At 43.4% G+C, this 20,365-nt stretch overlaps 3 protein-coding genes across 3 annotated transcripts; 2 read left to right on the top strand and 1 right to left on the bottom strand.

Moving 5' to 3' along the window:
* Positions 1–3,414: 3,414 nt before the first annotated feature.
* Positions 3,415–8,983, top strand: bcl6ab (BCL6A transcription repressor b). The gene is made up of 9 exons (XM_070973460.1): positions 3,415–3,480; positions 5,220–5,391; positions 5,617–5,838; positions 5,935–6,807; positions 6,905–7,032; positions 7,162–7,329; positions 7,429–7,559; positions 7,662–7,799; positions 8,004–8,983. Exons 1-9 carry the CDS (start codon positions 3,450–3,452, stop codon positions 8,145–8,147), a joined length of 2,007 nt encoding a protein of 668 aa, XP_070829561.1. The 5' UTR covers positions 3,415–3,449; the 3' UTR covers positions 8,148–8,983.
* A 556-nt stretch (positions 8,984–9,539) lies between these two features.
* cmpk (cytidylate kinase) lies at positions 9,540–16,313 on the bottom strand. Its single transcript, XM_070973462.1, has 6 exons — positions 15,296–16,313; positions 13,797–13,943; positions 13,228–13,380; positions 13,037–13,113; positions 12,626–12,722; positions 9,540–11,056 (listed from the first exon to the last, which is right to left on the bottom strand). Exons 1-6 carry the CDS (start codon positions 15,437–15,439, stop codon positions 11,015–11,017), a joined length of 660 nt encoding a protein of 219 aa, XP_070829563.1. The 5' UTR covers positions 15,440–16,313; the 3' UTR covers positions 9,540–11,014.
* Positions 15,636–19,920, top strand: fam78ba (family with sequence similarity 78 member Ba). The gene is made up of 3 exons (XM_070973461.1): positions 15,636–16,898; positions 17,081–17,360; positions 18,023–19,920. The coding sequence occupies exons 1-3, from the start codon at positions 16,564–16,566 to the stop codon at positions 18,263–18,265; spliced, it is 858 nt and encodes a 285-aa protein (XP_070829562.1). The 5' UTR covers positions 15,636–16,563; the 3' UTR covers positions 18,266–19,920.
* The last annotated feature ends 445 nt before the right edge of the window (positions 19,921–20,365 follow it).

Genomic DNA, 20,365 nt, shown 5'->3' with positions numbered 1-20,365 from the left:
AAAGCAAGAAATTTGTTCCAGGGTTGGCTGGCAAAATCCCAGGCAGTGTTGTTTTTCATTCTTCAGATGGGCCCCGCTGAAAATGGAAAAGGTCGTCTGTTTGATGTATGGGAAACAGGCACACACAATCGGAAGCTTGTTTTTTTCTTCTTCTTCTTTCTTTAACTTTTGTGGGGGGGGTTTAATCCTTTTGAAAGGCTACTCCACCATCAGTTTACTGGTTGTTGTTAGTCAGTGAAAATATCTTGTTTTGGAGGAGTTTTCTAAAGTTTTTTTGTTTTTTTTTAAATAACCCCGGTGATGTCATAGTGATGACATTTGATTATGTTGCAGTGGGATTGGAGACTACAAATTTCTAAGAAACTTGAAGACTGGACAGAAAGAGGTGGGAATTTACCTGGCAAGGAGGGTCTCAGGACAGAAACTATCAAGTTGCATGATGGGAAATGTAGGACCCAGTATTTTTGGAACGTAGTAGGGACTGGATGTCTGGATAGCTCAGCTTCTTTCACTGGAATGTGAGCATTCTTTTTTTAAAACCCCACAACATTTTGGAAGACCAATAATATATTGCTGGAGGAGTCCTTTAATTGCTTTAAAATGAACCCTTTTACACTGTTTACAAAATGGTGTTCATCTCTGTGACTAACAGCCATAACAAAAGGATTTTTTCAATTTCAGCCGATTGAGCTTTAGATGTATTGATATGTGGTGCAGCAAAATCAGGCCTTCCTTGCAATAAAATCTAAAGAGACTGGCAAATGGCTATTGTGCAAAACCAAGCAGAAGCACCATGTTTGTTTGATTATGTTGATTAGACTCTTAATGTACAATATTTACCAGACGCAGCAGTTCATGTCTTCCACATCTGCTCTAGCTTATCTGCTATTGCAATGCAGCAAACCCCTAATGCGACATTCAAGATGCTGCACTGATAATGATATAAACAAGGAAAAGGCTGACTGATCAAATCTATGCATCCTCTTGCCGGCGAACAAACAACTAAACCAGGAAATCAGATGTTTATTTTCTGCCAAGGCTGCACGACAGACTGAACAAGTTTTGTTTCGTCTCATTTGGACCAGAAAACACTGCCTCATTCAAAGGATGTGAAGATGAACCCACAGAAACTTGGGCCACTAAAGATAACCTCAGGGGAAAAACACCTAGAGTGAAAATATTAACTAGAAATAGACCTCTTTGTTGCCATAGCCACCTGAACAGCTGTAATTTAGACCTGTTGAGCTGCTCTGCACATGGATTTCACGATTCAGCCTGAGAGTTGATCTTTTCAGCAACACATAAATAATAATGATAGGAAACTTTGCGTTTTTTCTCTTAAACGCTTATTTTGCTGTGTTTCATGCGTGGGTGGGAGGAAGGGTGATCAATTTTGCAGTAGTATAATATTTGTTGATGACTTGTGTTAACAATTTAACACAATTTCTACTCTTACTCGTGTTTAATGGTGCTCATTAAGATTTGTTGGAAGCTACTTTATAAATGTTTAAAAACAAAGATAATGTGCCAGTATGAGCAGCTGGAAATATGCACGTACAAGACGGCTGTGGATAATGTGCCTATGTCATATTGGCTAAATGCACGTAAAACAAACATGGATCCAGTCCACAGTCTATGATCAAGTCTAAATGTTTCATTTCCATGATGGACATGTTCAGTAAAGTCTCAGCTGCTACCTCAGACTCTCAGTCACTGTAGCTCTGTTTCTCTCTCCCACTGGTCTGGTTGACTGGTCTAACCTGCCTACATGTTTGTTTAGCAAAGCTTCCTCGCAACTCACTGGTGAAAGTGAAAGGTAATACCAACAGAATGTAATTCTGTATATTCAAAAACAACCTGAAAACATAGAAAACCCTTTTGATTTCACTATTAGATGTAACAACTTTTGTGAAATAAGTAAAAATGATCATGTTGTATGTGATTGCTACTTCAACACAGAGGGAACTTCATTTACAGAACAAAATGTTTTCATTTAAAAAAGTCTTTGAAAACAAAAATTCAATCTGTAATTCTTCAGAATTTGTTAGCTACAATTTGATCACATGCGCCATAGTTGAAGAAAAAGCCTGCCCACCATATTCAAAGATACGACTGAACAGACTGTGCAGGGGGACTGATGTTCTGTACATATGAATAAGTCACAGAATAGATTAAGGTAGCATTTACCATCATGGCACATATGATCCTGCATGGTTACAAAGGAACAAGTGAGGAACACACTGCATCTCTTGAAGGCACAGAAGAATAATACCAATTGCATGTAAAGGAGGTCATAATTAGTACGGCTTTTGTGCCATTTAGCAGCTGAACCAGAGCGAACCATCAAGAGAATGATCAGATAACTAACATGCCATTACACAATGGTTCATTACCATAGTACACTATCTACCAGTTACTACATACATTAGCTCTTGATTCAGGGTTATTCTGGAACTTTTTGATAGTTGCTCATGAAAGAGCAGTTAGTTCCTGATTTATCGACTCATTTATTGGTAAGTACTCAGTATTTTGTGTCACAAAGATGAATAGACAGCTGCAATGGTGACACAGGAAGTGGTGGGAACACAGACGAGTTCAAGTGAGCTTTTTGGAGAGTTGAGGACTTTACACACTCACACACTTTCTGTCTGTGCATGGCATTAAAAACAGGGCTTTGCAATGGTTACTGTATGCAAGACAGAGCAAACACGCACTCTAAGGTGTGAGATCAAGTTTGTCACACAATGAATTATTAGTGATGCAGAATTTCCCAGGAGGCCAATCAAGTATTTATTGTAAATTTAAATAAAATATGCTTAAAGTCAGAAATGAAGTATTAACATAAATGTACAGAGAAAAAATGTGTAAGTGCTCTTAATCAATTTAAACATGACACAGGATACAGTACATACAGTTTAATCAACATTGCAACTTTAACTGGCGGCCAAAGTGCAGCTGTTCAGAGGGAGTGAAATTTGACTCAAACATGCGGTGGAAAATGCTAAATAAATAAATAAATGGAAAAGTGGGAATTATATTTAAATTATCAAAAGATAAGAGGACTGACTTTTCTCAACTCTTCACTGCACCTCAGACAAGTTCACAGCGACAACATGCTCTCATATTCCCCACGGTATTTATAACTCGGTCAGCTGACCTCGCACTTGGACCCACCCACTACACAGGGTCATTAACTCACTGCCAAACAAACCAATTAACTGATAAACTCTCAAACATACTACACGTCGATCCTGCGAGGACGCTTTGAGTAATAGCTTTAATCCAGTAGCAACCGTGTGTTGCACTGTACAATCCTAACGGTTCGCGGGTGAAATGACGCAGACGGCGTTGGGCAACTCCCCCGGCTCGCAGATAATGGTACGGCCCGGTGTTGAAATTCCGAGAATTGAGCTGCTGTGTTTCTTAGAACTGGATTCTCAGAACTGGTGATGCGCAGAGTTTCGAGGAAACTTTTACAAGGTGACTTTTTTCCCATCCTATTTTCTCAGCATTAGGTCAGAAGTGTAGTGAAGTAGCAGATGCTCATGTGGCTGCTCCGGGGCTGGGTTCTCTCTGTATTTTGTGATTCCTCTAGTTAGAAGTGAACTAACAGATTTGAAAGTATGAGAGCGGATTTTGACACTTGCGCTGTCTTTGACTGCGTTTTAGACGGAAGTGCGACTTTAGGCTGTGTGAGGATTTCATGTCATCACTCGTGCTTTAAGAGGGCTTTACTAGCTGCTGTTAGACTGAAAACAAACCACGGGTTTCTGACTTTAACCCTTAGCCACGGCAGCCCTTTTATTTTACTTTGTCCTCGTGTAGTTATATTTATATACCGTTTGGCCAAGTTAGAGTCTACCTATCAGACGTGCAAAAGTGGCGCAACAGGATCGGTTGGTCGAGTTCACTCATCTTATTTTCACTCTACGCACATTTCTGTGGTCGACAAACAATATTTCCACTTCACCGAATGTCTCCAGCGCAGAGCCGACGGCTTCCCACCATTAGTTTTTAGCCGAGCGAACACTTGAGAAACTACATGACAGTCCCCAGACGCGACAAGTGAACGCTTCATGTGAACTTCACGGACTTGTGCTGGCCTGCTAAGTTACGCAGCAACAACTAACCACTCCTTGAAATCACATCCCACGAAATCCACGCCGTCTCACTTCTGTCTAATATTTCGCGGTTTAGAAATAACTTCGGAGATCGGTTTAGCAGGAGGGGAGTACATGTTAATGGGTTAAATGAGATGAGGTCTACTTATGTCGGGGAACAGGAAACCTCCCTGTGTGCTGGCAGCCTAATCTTAGCAGCCAGGACGGAATGTGCTCAACGTCAAACACGTTTACAGCGAGCAGGCTGCAGGCTGCCAGCACTGATCCGCTGCGAACACGATGTGAAACTCTGCAAACACTGCAGGAGACGAGGCACAAATCAGACTATTACACTCACACGTTGAGACTTTAGAGGCCAGCAGTGTTTTATTTTCTTATTATGTACACTTACTGTCTGTGGTGACGATTTGCGGGCGTCTCAAAATTGTGATAAGCGCCGTTTTAAGTCATACAGATGTTGAGTCACTCACCGTTTTCAATAATGACATGCTAGGTTATCGATCGTAGCTTATGTAATAACGTTGTTATGAAGGCCCAGCGCGAAGTAATGCACGGATCAGAGAGGTGTAGTGAACCTACCTCTTACTTTTCTCTTTGCAAGGACGCCTCCTCCTGATAAAACGCAGTCAGGACACTTGTTGGTTCAGAGCTGCTGTGGATTATGAGCCCTGAGGGCAGGTGGCTTGATTTGGCTCAGTATGAGAGAGAGCCGGAGGTGATGAAATATAATAAGAGCGTTTATTATCTAGTGTAAGTGTTCATGCATGTATAATTTATCTACTTTTAATTTATCACAGTCGTGTTTGTTTTGGCTTGCAGTGTGATTTTGCTTTGACAGGGTTCCCTCAGTTCCCTCTGAGCGGCTAAATAAAATGTATGTCTCATGCTGTTGCATTGTACATTGTATTTAAATAATGCAACTCATGGCTGTTTAATTTTCTGGAAATATGATGACTTGTGCTTATTGGTGACAATTCTTCTGCTCAACTGACAGTATGTGCACCTCTTTTTAGGGTCTTTTATTAAGCAGTGGATCGCCCTAAGGGTCATGGATAATGAACAAAACCCATGAAATTCATTATGTCTGTCCTTTCTCAGATTTTGACAGCATGGCCACGACTGCAGATGGCTGCATTCAGTTCACACGCCATGCAGGCGACGTCCTGCTCAACTTCAACCGCCTCCGCAGCAGGAACATCCTGACTGATGTCACCATACAGGTGGACGGACAGCATTTTCATGCTCACAAGGCCGTCCTGGTGGCCTGCAGGTACGCGCCATCATGCCATCTGGCACCCCACCTATGGACTCTCTTTTTATTCACTGTGCTTAATGAAGGGATGCTATTTCTGGGACCATATTTCATATTTTCTAGTGCTGTGAATCACTGCCCCTGACACAGCCACACTATACAATGTCATGAATCATCCCAAATAAATTCATTTTCAGTAGTTCATGACTCATCTGTACCCCCATCTCTCCTGTTCTCTTACAGTGGCTTCTTTTATTCTGTGTTCATGGACCCTGAGAATGCAAACCTTAGTGCCATCAGCTTAGACCCCAAAGTGGACCCCAAGGGTTTCTCCATCCTGCTGGACTTTATGTACACGTCCTGTCTGAACCTTAAGGACAGTCAGGTCCTGGCCACCATGAACACAGCCATCTACCTCCAGATGGAACATGTGGTTGACACCTGCCACAGGTTCATCAAGTCCAGGTAAAGGAAAAAAGTGACAAGACGCACTCTAATGTCTTGGTAGAAATAGAGAACTGAGTTGGACTTAATAAATTATCATTTATTGTGTTTCTGCAGGCATCTGTCTATGGATATTGAAGAGGTACAGATCAACTCATTACATCTCTCTGAGGAGATCCCTGCTTTGAGGCGTGTCGATGAAAAAGAGCCAAACTTTCAAAACAACCACACATCAACCTCGCCTTCTCTGCAGGAGTGCAGGGCCTACATCCCCAGTGTTTTCAGGGGGATCAACACCTCTGGCTCCTATCACGTCTATGGTGACCTCCACGTGCCTGCGGGGAAACTGGAAGGGTCCCACAAGGTGTGTGACCTTCCCAGAGGAGGGGCCTTGTCCCAGAAACGATGCTTGCAGGTACCCAGTACCAACATGGCTCACAATGAGTCCACTACCATCATCTCCCACCCTGTGCCATGCCACCCCAGTTTCCCCACCAATATCATCCAGCCGGCAGGAGCCCACAGGAGCCTTCAAAGGCCTGATACACCCATGGAGGAAGACAGTATTCAACATCCACAGACCAGCTGCCTAAGATTGCCTTCAGGTTTTGTCAAAGGTGTGATTTGTAGCCCTCAAAGCCCCCTCAGATCTGACTGCCAGCCCAACTCACCCACTGAGTCCAACAGCAGCAAAAATGCCACGCTGAGCCTCAAACAGCCCTCAGACTGTCCCAAAGACGCCAAGGCCCGCAACTGGAAGAAGTACAAGTTGATCGTTATGAACCAAGCTCCCGATGAAAACAACAAGGAGGCTCAGGGAGGCAGCGCTGAAACTACGGCCATGTCCCCCGCACTGAGCCCCTGCAGGAGTGGTGCAGAAGGTGGACACGGTGAGGTCCAGACAGAAGAGGGAGCCAGCGAGCACAGAGAAGAAATCGTCATGTCTCAGAGCATCGACAGCTGCAGCAGCAGCACCTGTAGCAGCAGCAGGTAAAACTCCAGCTCACTGTGACAACTGTAAACCTGATATAAATCTGTTTAAGAGAAGAGCTTCACTTTATTTTATTTTGACTTTGACTTTTTTCAGCCAACGCAGCTGCTCCTCCTGTGGCTGCGACAGCCCTAGGTGCATGGAAATGGGTCACCTTTCTCCTGACTCATACAGCAGAGACGACCCCACCAAACTACACTCAGAGTACTCCTCCTCCAGCTGTGGTAGGTGGAGTCACACGTGTCTATTCTATTACCTACGCTTAAATTAGAACCAATCATTTGGCAGGATTATTCTAACCAAAACCACAGAGGTGAATTAATTCACATTGATTTTATTGCTTCTTTCTACAGAAAACAACACCTATTTCTGCAACGGGTGTGACTCCAAGTTCGTAGAGAAAGACTCCCTAAAAGACCACATGGTCCAGGTCCACAGTGACAAGCCATACAAGTGTGACTGCTGCCAGGCAGCCTTTCGCTACAAGGGCAACCTGGCCAGCCACAAGACCGTTCACACCGGTAAGATCAATCATCCCTTTAAGCACCATAACGTTGGCTTCATGCATGCTTCATGACTGTTCATTCACCATTGCACCACCTGCTGATCTTAACTTCCAGGTGCAAAGCCCTACCACTGCAACATCTGTGGTGCTCAGTTCAACAGACCAGCCAACCTCAAGACCCACACCCGCATCCACTCTGGAGAAAAGCCATACAAGTGTGAGACATGCGGCTCCAGATTTGTCCAGGTGAGAAAGGGCAGTTTGGCACAACTTCAGGAAAACTTTGCAGATGTCAAAGCGCTGCCTCTTAGTGTGTGTGTTTTAATTCATGTTGTCATGTCCCTCCAGGTGGCCCATCTTCGCGCCCATGTCTTAATCCACACAGGAGAGAAGCCGTACCCCTGTGAGATCTGTGGAACACATTTCCGCCACCTTCAGACACTCAAGAGCCACATGCGTATTCATACCGGAGAGAAGCCTTATCATGTAAGCTTCCTAGTCTGCCCCACCTCTTCATCCGCTGTGTCTGCTGACTAAAAACAGAGTAATCCCTTCTGCCCTGTGATCCATGTGCCTATCAATAGTTATAAATCCCAAGTGGTAATCCTGGAGAGCTATGAAGCATAGCTGTGGGGGATGAAACTGTCCTTTTAAAAAGTGCTTCTAAAAGATTTTTTTCCTTATCCTCAGTGTGAAAAATGTGACCTCCACTTCAGACACAAGAGTCAGCTGAGGCTTCACCTCCGACAGAAGCACGGTGCCGTCACTAACACCAAGGCTCAGTATCGCAGGACTCCCAGCAACGTCATTACAGCCGTGGTCAGCTCCTGCTGAGCCTGCTGCAGCCCTGCTCTGCGTCAGTTTTTTTCCTTTTGCATCAGCTGCCATGTTATCAAAAGATTTTTATTTTTTCAAACATAAATGTTATGCACACACACACACACACACATATATATATATATATACACACACACACACACACACACACACACATATACATATACATACATACATATATACACACACACACACACACACACACACACACACACACACACACACACACACACACACACACATATATATATATATATATATATATATATATATATATATATATATATATATATATGCCCTTTATGCATTTGTATGTGATGCACAGTACTTTATGTAAGCTCTTTGATATTTCAAAGATTGTAGAAGTTTATGCTTTCGTTGTGGATGTCTAACAACAGAATGTACATTTTGAATGTGAATTTGAGCTTTCTCTGTTTCGCTAATTACTGAACTGAATGTCAGCATTGAAGGACAGTCCTCTTTCTCATCGGGATTGAGAATCACTGTTACAGTTTCGCTTTAGATGCTGGTTTGCCCAGTAACGTGGTCACAGTGTATGCAGTTATTTTTCTTTGGGTTGTGTTTGTAAATAAGATAATATATATTTTCAGATTGCCATCTGCTGGCAGAGTACGAATATATTTACGTAAAGTTTGTTTTTCTTACGTGCAGTGAGCTTAACTGACTGTCAATAACACAAGGGCTTATTATTTTGCCATTTCATTGTTTGTGGTACGTATTGTTATGTACAGATTATTATTCATTTAACATTTGTTATGTATATATTTTTTCCCTTTTTTTGATCATATCTAGACGCCTATTGATATTTTGCACATACTCCTTATGCTGTAATTCATATATTTTCATAATTTCCATTCAGATATTTGTACTTAAAATGTCGTTGACATGTTGAAATTATTCCTTAGACCCCCTGCCCTGCACTTGCTATATTCTTATTTATAGTCTAACTTTTCTTTGCTGTATTGTATTACATTTTGGTGCTGCAATGATCCATTTTTCCGGAGCGGGATCATTTAAATTTGAACGTATTTTATCTAACCTTATGTATTATAGTGCACTTGTATGAACCGGTATATTCATAGTGCCTTACAGTCACACTTTTCTATTGGCTACCTTCCCAGACGATTAATATGTTGGAATTTTGACAATATGAAAACCCTGGTAGTTATAAACTGCTTTTGTGATGCATTTCACATATGGTACATTGCCCTGTTGTCGTGTGTATGCATGTCAGGTACTGTTGTTTTGGAAGCTGATAATCTGTTGTGTGTGTAGCTCTTAAAATGCAGATGCACCAGGCCTCAAGCTAAAAAATGCTCAGGAATATTAATATGTACGCAAATGTATTCGTAACTGCACATATGTGTGTGTCTGAAATATACTGTATATATGACGTGAAAATAAAATGTACATTATGTAGCACTTGTAGCAGTAAATCTGTTATTCTTCATTGAGCCAATAAGTATTTGATGGTATAGTTTTGGAGACATACTTTCTCTTTGGCTCGCCCTGACATTTGACGTAAAAACCTGACTCATGGTGAGCCTTTGGAGGAGAGCATTTCAGTTTGCCAATCGATTCGACTCCATTTGTGTTTAGTAACTGATGAAGTCGATGGAGGGCAAAAAAATCATCATTCGTTATACATGAATAAATATATGAATTGAAATAAAAACTCACAAGAAATTGAAATATAGGGAGTTCTTAATATAAGAGTTAATGTTGAAATACAGAAACTTTAAATCTATTAGCATATAAGAATAAAATTTAGATTGGCAGAAATATGTGCATTTCCCCACTAATTATCAATATTTATCTATATTTTATTTATTTTATTTTATATATTTTCCATATAGTGAAAGTGTTTATTTCCGTACTTATTTAATGAAGAGTCATTTTTCATTCTAACTGTAATAACTAACTAAAAGTCTTATAACAACTCACGTTAACCCACTCAAATAACACGATGTCAGGCGCCCTCTACTGGCCGAGTTGGTTGAAAGCACATGGGTTTTGTAAAGTCTTGTGTTGTGTTTTTAAATGTTTTTAAATACTGGGCAACAGTATATAGTACAGTATACAGTTAAATATGCACAAAAGAAAGCACATACTGTAGATTAATTAAATATAACAAAACAAAGAAAAACACATAGATTCAGCACAACTTTTAACAAAATGTTCATTTTTGCCTTGTTTCCTTGTTGAACACTCCCCAGTCTCATGTCTGTGATGAAGTACATCCAGGTGTTCTGGCACAGAGTTACATATTGATCAAAGACCAGCCATCTATCAGAGAAACAGCTAAAAACTCTATGTGGCACAAAAACAACTGGTCACAGCCGTGTAGTTATGTCCATTAAACATGAGACAGAGGTTTTATGCCGTTTATTGGGAGGCGATTGGCTATTTCGTCAAGTCTGTGATCATCAAGTCAAACAACTGTTTGGTCTGAAGCATTATGGCTGCTTCCAATGACATGATACTCTGAAGACATATGTGATATATATACCATTGTTATAGAGACTTCCAATACGAGAAGTGATTGAGAACGTGTCAGTCTAAGCTAATGATCCATTCTGTTCCTATGCAAAGGCCTCAAACTATGATGAAAGACAGTGCAGCTGTGAGTTCTTCTCAACATGAACTGGACACCTCTACTTCTCATTCATACCAATACATATTGTACACACACTCACAAACAGTGCAGCTTTACAAAAGAGATGGAAAACAAAACAACAAAAATTAAAAATTCATACGGATGGACATAAACTTATTATAGTGTACTTGCAGTTGATAAAAAGAAAACTACTATAAAAGTGAATGAATGTTGGCAGCTGGGAAACTCAACCCTCTTTGTCTAGGATGGCTTTCACATCAGCAAACACCTGGAAGAGAAAAACAGTTGAGGGTACTTGGACTTGTCAGAAACAAAGGCGTATGACATTTCATTTTGGCCATCATTCTTATTAGATAGAGAATTTTAGTCATCAGCTTCACCGCTAACATTTGGGGATGAGGTGACACTGCCACCCGAACACACCAGCAGCCACATCAGACAGGTGTGAATTGGTTTGAGCACATCCCCATTTGAAGGAAATTATGAGAGGCAGGGCTGCAAATATTTTTTTTAATAATCAATTTAGCGTTACCTTTAGAAAATCTCAGAATAAAGTTTTTTTTAATTCCCAATTTCCCAGACCTCTAGACTCATTGTTTTGTTCAACCAACAGTCAAAAAAACAGAAATATATTCAACTGATGAACAAATTGTTTCAACTCCAATCTGAATGAATGTGAGGTGCAGCTTTCTGTACGGGTTAAGCATCCAAGTGAAGTGACAATAAGCAAAATACATTCTTGAGTGGAGGAGGATGTTAAAATCTGTCTTGTGTCTGTTTTTCCAAAAGGGCAGAGTCACTCAATCCCCACGCTGAAAGCAGTGATGGCCAAAACCACAAAATAACATCCAGCTTGTAAAAAAAACTCAAAGCGAACAAAGCCAAATGGTTACGCCTGTGTCTGATCGAGGACATGCAACGTCTTGGACTCAGAGTCTGTGACATCACGCTTGTTTCTGTCATGTTCATTAAAAGTTTTACGACCTCCTTTCATGACCGTCAGTTGGTGGAGTCAGTTGGTTTCCTGTTGGTTTCCTCTTGGGTTTATTTGTTACTAAAGCACATCTAGCAGCCAGCTGGGGAAGTTTTCCCTTCCCTGGTTTACTTGTTTTGGTCCGTCCTCCCTAAAACCCCTCACACCCCAGTGTTCAAGCCAGAATGGAACTGTTTTAAGCTGCAGTTCTTCCAATCACCACTAGAAACCGGAAACAAGAAACAACTGACTGTGGACTCTTGTCTCTTTCAGGGCTCATTTGCTCTAGTTGACAGGTTTCTCCCACTATCACACTAAGCTGCTTGCTTATCCAGACTCCACCCCCCCAAAAAAGGCCTTCCAATCCAATCCAATCCAATCCATGGGTGGCGTCCATTACGGCAATGTTCATTTCGCAGAACAGTCGACTGTCAAAACCAAGAGTCTACACGGTGCATCATTGGAGACTAGAAGTTCATTGCGGTTTTAGCATGGTGCAGTAATAAAGCAGCTGTCCCCGCAAGAAAGCAGTCATGTTGCTACTGCAGTCAAACAGTATCTTCAGCTCAGACAAGCTCTCTGGAGGTTTATTGTAAACATTAGTAACCAGCCTCTCAGACTCCATCAGGACTCTGCTTTTTCACCTACCACCAGGGTGGTCCCGCCTACATTAGCTAACCTTCTACTGACGGTATTTGAGGCCTTTTTGAGGAGAACCTATCATTGTTATTGCGTGAAAAAGATAGATCTCCTACAATTAATTCACTTCTCAATTTTTTAGAAGTAGTTGACTGCTGAAGTGCAGCAGTGCCGCATGCCCCAGCCTTCACTGATCTTTTCCTATGGTTGATACCGTTTACTCACCTCATCCACAGGACGAGAGGCGTCTACAGTGCGCACCTTCCCGTGTTTCTCATACTGTTCAACAACTGGTCGTGTAGACTGCAAGTAGGTTTTGATTCTGCATCAAAGAAAAAAACATGCTTGGTTATTGGGGTCAGATGACACAGGGGACTCAAAGGAGACACAAATTAGGTCAAAAACACACATGCAGGTATCCAACAGTCAGCTAAATGGGTCAGACAAATCCATACTGATCAGATATGCTTGTTGTACTTTGTTACGGACAGACGGAAATCAGTATATGAAATCAATCAATGGTAAAAAGCAGCAGTACAAACTACATTCATCAAAAAAGGAAGCACGTCTGAAAATCTGGGGATCGACTGATACTGTCAGTGTCCAAATGATTTTGTTTGTGCTGCATGACTGTACCTTTTCTCCAAGCTTTCTCTGTTGTCGTCTGTGCGTCCACTGCTCTTCCCTCTTTCTAGACATCTTTTGATGCAAACCTGCAGACAAAAACAAAGACAGATCGCAGGCATAGTGAGAAAAAGTCTTGGAGTGGAGGATATCCACTCTGTGTGTATCTAAAAACAGCCAGCTTTGTAGTTTCCAGGACGTACCTCATTGCTGCAGTCAAAGAAGAGCACAAATTTGACATCCGCTTTGCCATCCATGTCGGTGTTCCACCCCTGAAGGTTGTCCTCGTTGCGAGGGAAACCGTCTATGAGGAAACGGAACTTTTTCTGGTCCTTCTGCATGGTCTCTTCCATTGCCTTACAAACACGAAACGACAAAAAACCTGAAACATTTTTCTTTTCATGTGAATTCACTGAAATAGCTGTTTATTCAAATGCAGAATCAGACCAAAACATTTTAATCTAAATGATGTGAAACATAAAGAAACGCTAACTCCTCAGATTCACAAGACTAGAACTGGCAAACGTTTTGTGCATTCACTTCATGAATTATGCTAAAAGTGTATTGATGTCACTGTTACATATCCAACAACTGGACTTATTGATTATCTGTGACACTGCAGAGCCCAGATACTGGCACAAAAAGCCAAAACGGTAGAATCAAATTCAAGTCCTGCATACCTTCACAAAAGTCAATATGCAAACAGGTCCTGACTGAAAGTGTCTGACTCCTGGGAGACTGATATGGTTTACAGCCTGTATGTGGTGCATACCTTTCTAAGTAAGTTGATGGTGATCTGCACAGGGACAATTTTGCCCTCCTTAATGTAGCTGTCAATGAGTTGTCCAAACTCTGAGCCCTCTCTCGCTCGCTCATCCCTCAGCAAGTCCCCCGCTGACAGATGGGTGTAGTTGTAACCCTGAGAGACAAAAAACACACAACACTTTTTTTCCCCAAGATGATAAGCAGATCTCAAAAAGGGTGTCTCAACGAAAAGCACTTTGAAACAAGGCATCAAGAGTCAATTTCTGATGAGGAGAAAGTGGCAGTTGGTCATGTTAAAGAAGTTCTTATTATCACTAAAACTATTGCTAAAGCGTTTGAGAAGGCAGCCTTGACAGACTAAGACTACATTCTTCTCACTCACAGGCCTGGAAGAAGTCACTCCTTGTGTGCTGAATGAAAGGAGCCTCTATGCACAGCTGCCATTCAGGCCTAACCGCTGTACTTCAAGCATGGCAGCCAACACCCAGTAACATCCACGAACAGAAGTAGTTATAAAGTCTCTCTTATAGCAGCTCTCTCTCAGTCAAACACACACACATCAAAGGTTCTTCATCAGCCCCCAGCAGAGCTGCAGCTTCATGAGCTTTCATGAGTTTGACTTTCAAACATCAAAGCTGCATCCTTGAGTAGTTTCTGGCTTTTCAAACTTTGTGGGTGGCTTGTTAAAAGCAACTTTTTGTCAAGGCCGTGCTGCTTCTTCGGGATGGTGTGTGATGCAGTGAAGGAATGAACGGATTAATCTTTACCATTCAACTGTTTCGCTCAGGCATGCTCAACAGCCCTATCCTGTACATGATGAGGATCTACAGACAGACACAGAAGGCTTATCTGAGTCACTACAGGTGCAGAAACTTCGATACAGACTAGAGAAAATAAAAGTGCTGTGATGGTCAGACATGGAAAAGGTTCCTCAGCCGATGCCTACGTCAACATCTGTGTCTGTTTGTTCAAGGTTGGTGGAGGAGTGGCCAAGTGCACCACTGATCATTACATAACATGAACTGTGTACAGAGGTCTAGGGGAGTAACACCATAGAGCAAATGTCAGCAGACTGTCTGCTGTTGGCTCTGTTAGTTCTGTGTGAAGCTAATAAGAAGACATTAAGTTTAGCCCATTCATTCGGGCGCTTCACAGCACAACATTAATAAGTGGCATAAAATATATCATTTCTTTCTTTACTGTTTTGACGCACAGTGTATGAAGACTTACAAATATTAAAATGGCACTTTGTGGCTCCAGCATGCCAGCACATGCTTATATATCAGCACATAAACTGTACACCCTGTGTGGCTAACTGGCTAGCTGGCTAACACACAGGTTCATTTTAGAGGACAACCGGAAGTCAATGTAATTTAGCTATTACCGCGCTATTAAAAGGCACAGCCATCCCAAAGCTCACTAAACACTAGTTTCATCACGACATGCTATATCCTAGCCACCAAAGGTAGTAGTTTTCATTGTCTTTTCTCTCGCCATCTATCGTACCTCCGCGATTTTGGAGCACTGGGTCCCTTTGCCGGCGCCAGGCCCGCCCAGCACGAACACAACCTGCGGCTTCATCATCAGCGACACCCGGTCCAACAAGCTCGGCACCCTCTGAGAAGCGTAACCGAACAGACGGCTGATCATAAACCAGCACTGGCAGCTGCAGACGTGAACCGGTCGGGTGGGGACAAAAATAATAATCCGAGCCGACCGGTGAATGCGTGTCAGCGTCGGTGGCTAGGAAGTCGATGAGTCAAACGACACCACTTCCGCTGTTGACTTCAGCGACCAATGGTGTTCCACGTAGGACTAACGCTGCCTTGTAGCCACGCCCGCGTGCACTTGTTATTTTTTTCAATGCAGAGGTCGGGTGACGCCCCTCCCCTGCCTCTCCAGCATCAGCACCTCCAAAGCGAAGAAGGCGACCCGCGGCTTTGGAAAGGATGCTCTCCGGTCCGCGATGCTCAGCAGCTCGAGGAAACGTAACGCTGAGACGACGACGCGAGAGACGCTCGAGCCGCTGGGTATAGTCACTGTTCTCTGCACGTTTATGCTGCCTCGATGCCTCCATTCATGATGCACCATTCATGCGTCCCCAAGAATGGAAGCACACTGCGAGGAAAACGTTAAAATAGCCCGTTATAGCCGCGTTGTCTCGCCGTTACAGGACACATTCACGCTCATTTGATGAAGCTTTTTTTTCATGTAGGTCAAGGTGATGAGGAGCCCGATTTTGTCTTTTGAGGGCGCCGCGCGAATGTAGGGCTAATAACAGGAAAAGGCAAGCAAACAAAAGGCATCCAGCCCCCCTCCTCTGACGCACCTGGCTGCCCTGTCGCCACTTGACATGACAGCGCAGAGCCGCGAGCAGAGCAGCAGGATCAAGGGGCACCGACGTGCAGCCGGACGTGTGGACTCGACAAGGAACAGGAGAGCCTCCGGACGCACGGCGGAGAAGCAGCAGCAGCCCAGGGGAGGCCAGATTGCAGTTTCTGGGGACGAGCGCCAAGGGCAGTGCGGCAGTCAGCAGGCAGACCGGGGGGAGGAGGCTGCGGAGATCTGTGATACTTCCCCCCCAGGCCCCACTGCGCTCTCACCTCCACATCATACCGAAAATATGATGGTGGATGTTTTTAGGTTTGATCAATGGTGACTGTGATACTCCCCATCGTTTCCTCTCCTTTTTTCCTTCCCAACCAATCAGTGATGATGGGCAATTAAAAGATTAGATCTGCTCTTCAGGCAAGGGTGGAACCCGGAGGGGACTGATGTGCATACTGGCCAGGTATCATTTGCTCCCTTCTTCTCTGGTTTTGCTCATTCTGCTTGTGGCCTGCACTATGGGCTGTATTCAGAGCATCGCATGCAAGCCCCGCATCAGACGGGAGAACATTGTGGTGTATGAGGTGTCAGCCTCTATTGACCAGTGTCCCACCATCATTGAGGAGAACTCACCGATTGTGCTCCGTTACAAGACGCCTTACTTCAGGGCTTCAGCAGGGGTTGTGATGCCACCAGTGCCCCGTAATGAGACCTGGGTGGTGGGCTGGATCCAGGCTTGTACCCAGATGGAATTCTACAACACCTATGGTGATATTGGCATGTAAGTGTGTAGCAGACCCCATCAGACATGAACGTCTTGCTACTGAATGAGCTTCAGCGTGTGTGTTAGTGTTTGGATGTGCACGCCTCCCTTCTCTCACACACTCAGGACATCTGCACCTGCCACCGCCAAAAAAAAGCCTCTCCCCCTCTCACTCTGTCCCCCTCTGTCCACTGCCGCAGGTCCAGCTGGGAGTTACCAGAGCTGCGAGAGGGTCGGGTCAAGGCCATCAGTGACTCGGACGGTGTCAGCTACCCCTGGTATGGCAACACCACCGAGACAGTCACCCTGACCGGACCCACGTCCAAACCGTCCCGTCTGACAGTCAGCATGAACGACAATTTCTACCCCAGCGTGACCTGGGCGGTGCCCATCAGTAACAGCAACACACCCATGTTGACCCACATCACCAGGGACCAGAGCTTCATCACCTGGCTGGTGGCCATGAACTCCGTCACCAAGGTAGGACAATAACGGAGAGAGCACTCGAGATCAGTTTGTTCCACATGCATCAAACTCATATTTTGTACCCTCATGTCACAGATATGTTTTGCCCAGTTTAATTGAAGAACACTATAAATCTCCAGAACCTGTTGTTGCATTACACACACAGAGCGACTGTGATGTAATCATCTCCCCCTGCACTTTTCCTTTTTGGTGTAAAGTTACAGAGTACCTCATCATTGCAGAGGCTTTATTCTCCTAAATAAAGGCCCTGCAGAGGCCCATCAGGCGTCAGCATTGTAGTCATGTATTGCCGTTGTGGAAGATATATATGCACTTTTTATGTTATTATAGAGAGGGTTGTCAAGCTCGTTTTCTTCCTAGTTGGTTTACAAGTTGAGAGCAGACAAAGAGGATCTGGGAACAGAAAACTGGCAATAAAATTCTGTATGTTTGCCAAACTTTCTCCTGCGTCAGATAAGATAAAATGAATATTTTTACAAAGTCCAATGATGCGCCATTTGTTAGACTGGACATGAACAACACATCTCGTAGCAGTAGAGGATGTAATTTACAATCAGCGTCACCTTAAAGAAACCAGTCGTGCTTAAAATAGACGGCCCCGTGCATACACATACAGTCTCGACCACATTAACATTCTGCCGCTCTTCCCCTTCCAGGAGCGTATCGTGTTGCAGACGGTGCGGTGGCGGATGCGGGTGGACATTGCTGTGGATCCAGACATGCCTCTGGGCTCTCGGGCCTCGTTGGTGGGTCGTCCCTATCAGGAGCAACCGCACATCCTCAACTACCAGGAGCCCATTCCTCCCAACGCGCTGGGGAGGCCGAATGCCAACGACGCCCAAGTGCTAATGTGGAGGCCGAGAAGAGGGGCACCACTTGTGGTCATACCACCAAAATAAGAGGGTCCAGTAGTTACACAGACAGAAGCATTTATTGTTCCCTCTTGCGGAAAAGAGGGGCTGAAGTCATGAAGCCTATCAGAGAAGAGAGAACTGATGGTTTCCATGAGCTAAAGATGCCAGTGGCTCATTATCCCTGATTTAAGTGGACGTTATAACAAGCCAGACTGAATGTTACATCTTGGATCTGACACAGGACAGTGTCAGGATGGAAGTCTGCAACGAACTACTGTCAAGGGCCTCGGTTTGCATCAAGGCTCGTTTGGCCTCCCGACAAGTTTTGGACCGCATTAAAGAGTTCTGCCTGCTTTTTAGAGAAGAAGGAACGCTGTTTTTTTTGTTTTGTTTTGTTTTTTTTTTTAGACGTACCACAGAGGTATTAGACTACAACGAGAACTGCATCCTGCATCCTTATGTAGATCTTATTGCATGAGAGAGTGAGAGAGAAGCAAAAACTGTCCTTGAGAAGTTTAAGAATAGCATTTGTTTTGTATAACTTGATACCTGAAGACATTTTGATTGAAAAGTCAGCCAAAAAAAAACAACAAAAAAAAACCAACAACCCTGCAGGCTGGTTAAACCTCGTCAGTGCCAACAAAGGCCTTTATCAGCACACTCAGTACCAGAGTCAAAGGATGTATTCAGAAGATTTAAAAGAGACAAAGTATTATATGAATCTTTTTAGTTTAAGATTAACTCATGCATCAGTCAGATTGTAAGAGCACCCACCTTGCATAAAAGTCTGGAAGAAAAACAATTCTGCTGTAGTTTTCACTTGAGTTTTGCTAATTCACCAACATATTTTCAACTCCCTCGCGTCCGTAGTGCAGCCGATACTGTATTCAGATGGGTGACGAACTATCAGAGAGATGAGCTGGACCTGTTAGCACGTTAAATAAATTATGTCAGCCATGCTTTTAATAAGTGCAACCTAAATGACTTGGAGCGGTGCCATACAACAAATTTAAAACAAGAGGGTGAGAGCAGTCCAGGCCGCAGATACCAGAGCTGGAGTGGAGCCCAACTGTACTCAGATCGAAGTTGGATTTGATGTGGCACTAATCAGGCCATGTTACACTCCCAAGTTACACAACTCTTCCTGCAATCAGGGAGTCTAAATGTACTCTAAATAGTTTCCTTGGTGTGGAATTAAACCAGACTACATTTTGAAAATGATTTATTTGAATTGTTGCCATTTTTGTCATGTCACAGTTTCTCCTCAGATCATTATTGTATGTCTTTAGCAGCAGGTTTCTGCAGATAATCACAAAAAAGGCCTTCCTGTGTCATGGCTACGGTCTGCCCAGTGGCTCACACTGGGCTCAGTCCTGCCTGCCACTCCACGCTCGAGTCACATGACTCATCCTCCATCTGCGCCTCTCTCCAGGTTCATGCCTCACCTTCCCATCTGCCTGCTCGTTTTTCCCCTCTCTGTCCACCTCACCACAGGCATACACACACCATCTCCATCCAAATGTACTAATTTGCTCTGAAATCCACAGCTATGCAAAGATTATCTGTGACCGTGTAAACAGACAAAAAGCAGAGGGTGAAAAACTGGCCAAAATGAGAAAGACGTGTTGTTTTTCTTCATCTGCCTCAGTTTTGTTTTTATCTGTCAGGGACGTTGTTGAATAAAAATGGCTGTTACTACCACGTAAAATACTCATGCAGGTTAAAATAGGTTAGAATAATTCAGTACATCGACATTTGTCGCGCCACCGCCACAGCTCACAGCCATCTGTTGCTATAGAGACTGGTTTGGTGTTCCAGAGTGCGCTGCAACTGGAACAGAAAAAAACAGTTCAAAATATTCATGGGTGTGCCCAGCTCTGTGTGTATGCATTAGTATGTGTGTGAGAGAGTGCACACACACACTAAGAGCTCTAATTTATCCATTCATTTCACTTTGAAGTCAGAAAAAAAGATCAAGGCAGAGCTGGCTTAATTTATTCATTTGTTCCTACATTAAGACCTGTATTCTGCATTTAAAGAACAGTAGAACAAGTGCCTTTGATATGAATACCCAGACTGTGAGCAGCAAGGTCGAAGCAGTCATATCCCATCTTATCTCATCTCATATAAAAAAGGACATTCAGC

This window comes from Chaetodon trifascialis, chromosome 11, assembly GCF_039877785.1.
Source record: "Chaetodon trifascialis isolate fChaTrf1 chromosome 11, fChaTrf1.hap1, whole genome shotgun sequence".
NCBI lineage: Eukaryota > Metazoa > Chordata > Actinopteri > Chaetodontiformes > Chaetodontidae > Chaetodon > Chaetodon trifascialis.
The sequence above is the reverse complement of the archived record's forward strand: the minus strand, read 5'-3'. Positions and strand labels throughout refer to the sequence as shown.